This window comes from Neomonachus schauinslandi, chromosome 14 (assembly GCF_002201575.2).
Source record: "Neomonachus schauinslandi chromosome 14, ASM220157v2, whole genome shotgun sequence".
Lineage (NCBI taxonomy): Eukaryota > Metazoa > Chordata > Mammalia > Carnivora > Phocidae > Neomonachus > Neomonachus schauinslandi.
In genome coordinates this window covers 29,595,323-29,601,571 of record NC_058416.1, presented here as the reverse complement: position 1 = coordinate 29,601,571, position 6,249 = coordinate 29,595,323, and the positions used below count along the sequence as shown (strand labels likewise).

At 36.6% G+C, this 6,249-nt stretch overlaps 1 protein-coding gene across 1 annotated transcript; it reads right to left on the bottom strand.

Annotated features, from left to right (window-relative positions):
- Positions 1–506: 506 nt before the first annotated feature.
- On the bottom strand, positions 507–750 carry LOC110577079 (COX assembly mitochondrial protein 2 homolog). Its single transcript, XM_044921233.1, is given in 2 exon segments — positions 507–701; positions 703–750. Coding segments are annotated over 2 exon segments (243 nt in total).
- Between the last annotated feature and the right edge of the window lie 5,499 nt (positions 751–6,249).

Genomic DNA, 6,249 nt, shown 5'->3' with positions numbered 1-6,249 from the left:
AGAAGAATTATTCATAAGAGCAAAAAAAGTAGAAACAACCTAAATGTGCACCAATCGATGAAAGGATAAGCAGAATTTGATATATCCAAACAAGGCAATATTATTCAGCAATAAAAAGGAATGAAGTACTGATACATGCTTACAACATGAATGAACCTTGAAAACATTATACTAAGTTAAAGAAACCAAAGACTACATATTATATGATGCTATTTACATAAAATTGTCCAAAATAAGCAAATCTACAGAGACACAAAGTAGAACAATGATTGTCTAAGCCTAGGTGGTTTGGAGGAAATAGGCGATAACTACTAATGTGTATGGGCTTCTTTTTGGGGTGATGATATTTTAAAATTGATCACACTGAGGTTTGCACTGCTCTGAATACACTAAAAATCATTGAATGTACACCTCAGATGGGTGAATTGTTATGAAATATGAATTTTATCTCAATTTTGTCTTTATTACTATGGCACAGGGGTTTTTTTCCGAGGTATGCCTGTAATTTATTTTTCAGATTCCTCTGTGGGATTAAAAAGTCTTTTACGTGTCGCACTGCCATGCTCCCTGCTCTTGGTCCTCTTTTCCATGTACTCATTCTTCACGCATTTTTTCATCTCCTGATCAAGATCATTGCAATGACCAAAAAATTTCAGAATGCTGTGATTTTTGTGACATTCCTTAAGCAAGTTAGTTAATCGAGACGTTGCATTCTTAAGTGTCCAAGTGTGGAGGTAAGTCAGGATGCATCTTTAGGAGAAGGTGATGGAACACAGCAGAGCAACCTGAGCCGTGGCCACACCAGGAGGGCTGGCCCAACAGTCACCAGCGAAGACTCCCCATCCAATGGCCGGCCTGGGCACTGGGGACAGGCCAGCTCCGAGTGGCAAAGGCTCCTGCCCCCTCCACAGCTGACCCCACTTGGCTCTGGCACAGGGATTTTAAGAACACTTTCACATGCAATGTATTCTTAGATTCTTCTAATTATTACCTCACTGGTGAGGCTTCCCTGGGCTCCCTATCTAAATATAGTACCTCCCACATCCTGTTTCTTACCTTGCTCTATTTTATTTTGCTTCAAACACTTGTCATAGTTCATTGAATCCAAGATATTATTCGTTATAAGACATATTTTGGTATTAGAAAGCTTAGATATGGGGCGCCTGGGAGGCTCAGTCGGTTAAGGGGCTGACTCTTGGTTTTGGCTTAGGTCACGATCTCAGGGTCCTGTGATCGAGCCCCGCATGGGGTCCACGCTCAGCACAGAGTCTGCTGAAGTTTTTCTCTCCCTTTCCCTCCTTCTCCCAGCCTGGCTCACATGCTCACACACACACTCTCTCTCTCTCAAATAAATAAATAAATCTTTAAAAGAAAAAAAAAAAGGTTAGATATGTCTTAGATTTGCCAAAATACAGTGTGTATTTATGTTTGTGTATGTTTATAAATTGGATTATATACATTAATTGGATACTCATTGGTAGTATAGTTATTAAAATCATTTATTTTTTGTCTGTCTCTTCCAGCTTCACCAGGAACATTGCTAAGTTCATTGGTCTAACCTCTTGGCCAAGAACAGTGCCTGGCATGTAGGTTCTCAGTATCTGTCAACTGACTGAATGAATGGCCCTAGGTGAGGACAGTTTACCATCCTTAATGTAGTATACTTATTGTCCTACAGGAGCAACTGAGAATAGACTGCAGGGGGAGGGCAGTGATTTGGCAGTATTTATGCTTGAATCCTCTGATAAATTATCTCCCAGTTTGCATAGCTACTGGTAAGGAAGTCAGAGCACAAACATAGATCCTGTTTTAAAAAGTTATATGAACTTTCCTTTACACTACACCCAGTACAGTGAATAAATCTTCGGCAAAACTGATTAACTTTGAAGTTCAAGATCTCCCAAGTTAGTGCCCTTTGGTCTCCAGGGATCTTATTCTTACTCGGGATACTTTGATGCATGGAAGGCGATAGTGTATGCACATTTGCATGTGTGTGTGTGTGTGTGTGTGGGTGTATATGATGGAGAGTAAGTCCCATTTCTGACAGATCACTTGTCTTTACAGGCACCTCTCCAGAGAAAGTCATTACTACTATGATGTTAGAAATGCAGTAGCTGGGGATGCCTGGGTGGCTCAGTCAATTGTCTCACTCTTGGTTTCAGCTCAGGTCGTGATGGCAGGGTCATGAGATGGAGCCAGGCATCTGGCTCCACACTCAATAGCGAGTCTGCTTGAGGTTCTCTCCCTCTGCACCTACCCCTGCTCTCTCTCTCTAAAATAAATAAATAAATCTTAAAAAAAAAAAAAAAAAAGAAATGCAGTAGCTGATGCTTTTAGTCTCATCTCATTCCTTTCTTTTCCAAATAGGTCCCTTGTTAAAAGTGAAATTAAAAAGGGCAAGATTTTAAATTAAAACATTTAGTGTCAGTGTAGGAGGGATATTTATGAGGAGATTTCAGTGATATTTCTGGCTTTCCTGAAATAACACCATATAGGCAAAAATAAGTGCAGAATATCAAAGTTAAGACTGTTTTGATATGTAAACTTGACTGTTGGCTTTCTCTTTCCTTGCTTCATTACAAGAATGGAATCCAAGTAATTCCTTCCAGTTCCTTTGAGGGTTAGAAGACCTAGCACTCTCTGTCCTTGAGCTATTTGTTAATTATTCGGACCCTGGATTCAGTGGGTTCAATAAAATCTGCTGAAGAAGTGCACAAGGAAATTAGCTTTTCAGGAAAGAATAAAAGTAGACAAAGAGTTTAAGGAGAAACAGAATGAAAAGGCAATCCTGGAAGAGGTGCATTGAAAAGGAAATTGCACCTTTCCTTTGTTAGGGTCCTTGAGCTTTATCTGCTGATTGTTGAGCAGATGTGCATGTTTCACGCTGTAAGACGTTCCTTTAAACCTTTCTAGTTTTCCCATGTAGACAATAATATACTCTATTGTAGACACTCACCTGGGACACTTGCAAACTAAAGAAAAGGGGCTGTGGCACTGGATAACTAGAAGAGTGAGGAAGGAGAAGAATGCAGAAGTAATGTCTGCACTTACATATTAGTGCTGAACTAAAAACAATTTCGCTATTCAGTGAAATTTGGAGTTAAATAATGACATACTCCTTATAAAACCCATATTTCTTTGGCTTGAGGATGTCCTTGAAGCAGAGAGCAAAGTGGGACAAATTTTCGATCAGCATCTGACATTTCAACAGTTATCTGAATTTCATAAAAAGCAGGTGTCCTAGTTTACTAGGGATGCCATTATAAAATACCACAGACTCTCGGTGGCCTAAACAATGGAAATTTAATTTTTCAATAGTTCAGTTGGAAGAAGTCTAACATCAAGGTGTTGGCAGGTTTGGGTTCTTCTGAGGTCTCTCTCCTTGGCTTACAGATGGCTGGCCTTCTTCCTATGTCCTCATAAGGTCTTTCTCTATACGTGCATCCCTGGTGTCTTTTTGTGTGTCTGAATTTCCTCTTTTTATAAGGATAGTAGTTAGATTAGATGAGGACCCACCCTAACAGCTGAATTTTAACTTAATTACCTCTTTAAAGGCCCTTTCTCCTACCCATATTCTGAGGTGTTGGACCTTCAACATATGAATTTTGGAGGGACACAATTTAGCCCATAATGGCTATCCTCACAGTTACTGATTTCATGACATACTCCAACTATGGAGTTATGAGATTCATTTTAATTTTTTTTCAAAAATTTTCTAAAATCTCAAATATCCTATAATAATATCTTCTTTTTTTTTGTAATTCTATCTTCTTGAATCAAATCTACTGTAAGTCTGAATGTCATTAATTAATTTTAATGAATTTAAATGTATATTATCTACTTTAACTTTCCTACCTTTTATATATAGGTGAAACCCAATGTTCCATTTATAATGAATTCCATTACCTAAGGTTAAAAAATTAAAAGCTACTAAATAATGCCAGAAATTTCAGACTCATTAATCTGGACTCTAATAAGCCTGTCAGTTTTTTTCAATTGCTTTCATCATTTCAGCAGGCTAAGAGTTGTGTTATCCAAGTTTCAATGAACCTATAGCAGAAAACAACTTATGAAGAGGTATCAGTGTATCCATGGTTCCTCTTGTTTTAAAACAAGAGGATTTTTCCCATATAATGTATTATTTGTTTCAGAAGTACAGGTCTGTGATTCAACAGTCTTACACAATTCACAGCGCTCACCATAGCACATACCCTCCCCAATGTCTATCACCAGCCACCCAATCCCTCCCACCCACCCCCACTCCAGCAACCCTCAGTTTGTTTCCTGAGATTAAGAATTCCTCATATTAGTGAGATCATATGATACATGTCTTTCTCTGACTTATTTCACTTAGCATAATACCCTCTAGTTCCATCCATGTCGTTGCAAATGGCAAGATTTCGGTTTTTTGATGGCTGCATAATATTCCATTGTATATATATATACCACATCTTCTTTATCCATTCATCTGTTGATGGACATCTTGGCTCTTTCCATAGTTTGGCTATTGTGGACATTGCTGCTATAAACATTGGGGTGTACGTACTGCTTCGGATCACTACATTTGTATCTTTGGGGTAAATACCCAGTAGTGCAATTGCTGGGTCGTACGGTAGCTCTATTTTCAACTTTTTGAGGAACCTCCATACTGATTTCCAGAGTGGCTACACCAGCTGGGGGGGAAATCGGAGGGGAAGACGAACCATGAGAGACTACGGACTCTGAGAAACAAATTGAGGGTTCTAGAGAGGAGGGGGGTGGGGGAATGGGTTAGCCTGGTGATGGGTATTAAAGAGGGCACGTTCTGCATGGAGCACTGGGTGTTATACACAAACAATGAATCATGGAACACTACATCAAAAACTAATGATGTAATGTATGGTGATTAACATAACATAAAAAAATTAAAAAAAAAACACAAAAAAACCCACAAGAGGATTAATTCAAAAAATAAAATTGCCCTTTAATTTTCTTATGGTACTAATATCTTCTCTGATTAAAAACATGTACTTATGTGTTAGCATTTGAATTAGTATTTGTTTAACAAATATGATAACTTAGAATGGCAGAGATATTTTAAAAATACACTGTTAATAATCTCTGCATTTGTTGATATATAGAATATAAGACACTGGACCTCTCCTTGGATAGTTTAATAATAATTACACAATAAAGAAAATCATGTAAAGTTAAATGTAATCAGTGTTATTTGTTCAGATTCAATAAATAATGCAAGGATAATTCAAGAAAGCAAAAAGTAGATTTAATTAGAAAAAAAATCCATGATAAAGTAGAAATTAAGCTCTCATTAGTCATATTTATGACAATAATTTTAGGACACGGAAAGCATGAGTTCAAACCTCTGCTCTCTCAATTATTAATTATAACTTTCACCAAGTTTTGCAAAAACTTTGATACTCGTTTTACTCCTCAAAAATAGGGATAATAACAAGATCTACCCAGTAAATGTAATCTTCTTGAATTGTGCTCCTATGATTTAAATACTCAGAATCCTGTATGTCTTGAGAATATGAGCACATGTTTTGGAAAAATTCTAAATATATTTGATTTTTCTCACTATCCTTTAAAAGGAAGAAGGTAAAACCACTTTACCTTTTGTACCTCAAAAAGACTTCAAATTACTATATGGTATAGCAGGATGTTGGCAATTGTTAAAACTAAGTACTGGGCACAGCAGTGTTCATTACACTATTTTCTCTATTTTTATTTGTTTAAATGTAATCATAATAAAAATTTCTTAAAAAAATCTTAGTATCAGTACTTAATTACACAATAATATGAAAGTCTATTTATCCAGTTTTGCCATAAAATTGTATTCTAAGTAATAAAGCTATGGCATCCTCCATGTGTTTTTTTTTTTTTAATTTCCTATAACCCTATCTTTGTAACAGAGACTTATAACTCAATAAATCAAAATTTATGATTTTTTCTCTCTTCTGTATATAAGTGACCTTTTTCTTTCTTCAAGATCTGATAGGCACATACTAAAATGATAGCTTTTACTCTGTATTGATGATTCATCTAGTTCAACATTGTTCCTTACCTTTGAAGTATCTGTGTTCCATTTAAAGTAGACTGAAAAACAGATCACTGAATTTCTCAAGACAATTACTGTGAGAAGTATCTACTTTTGAAAAGTGTTTCTTCATTTTGAGTGGGAAAGAAGTTTGTTCTACCATCATGTCCCTGATTCCCAAAGCAGCAAGTTTGGGGAATAAAAAATGTAGT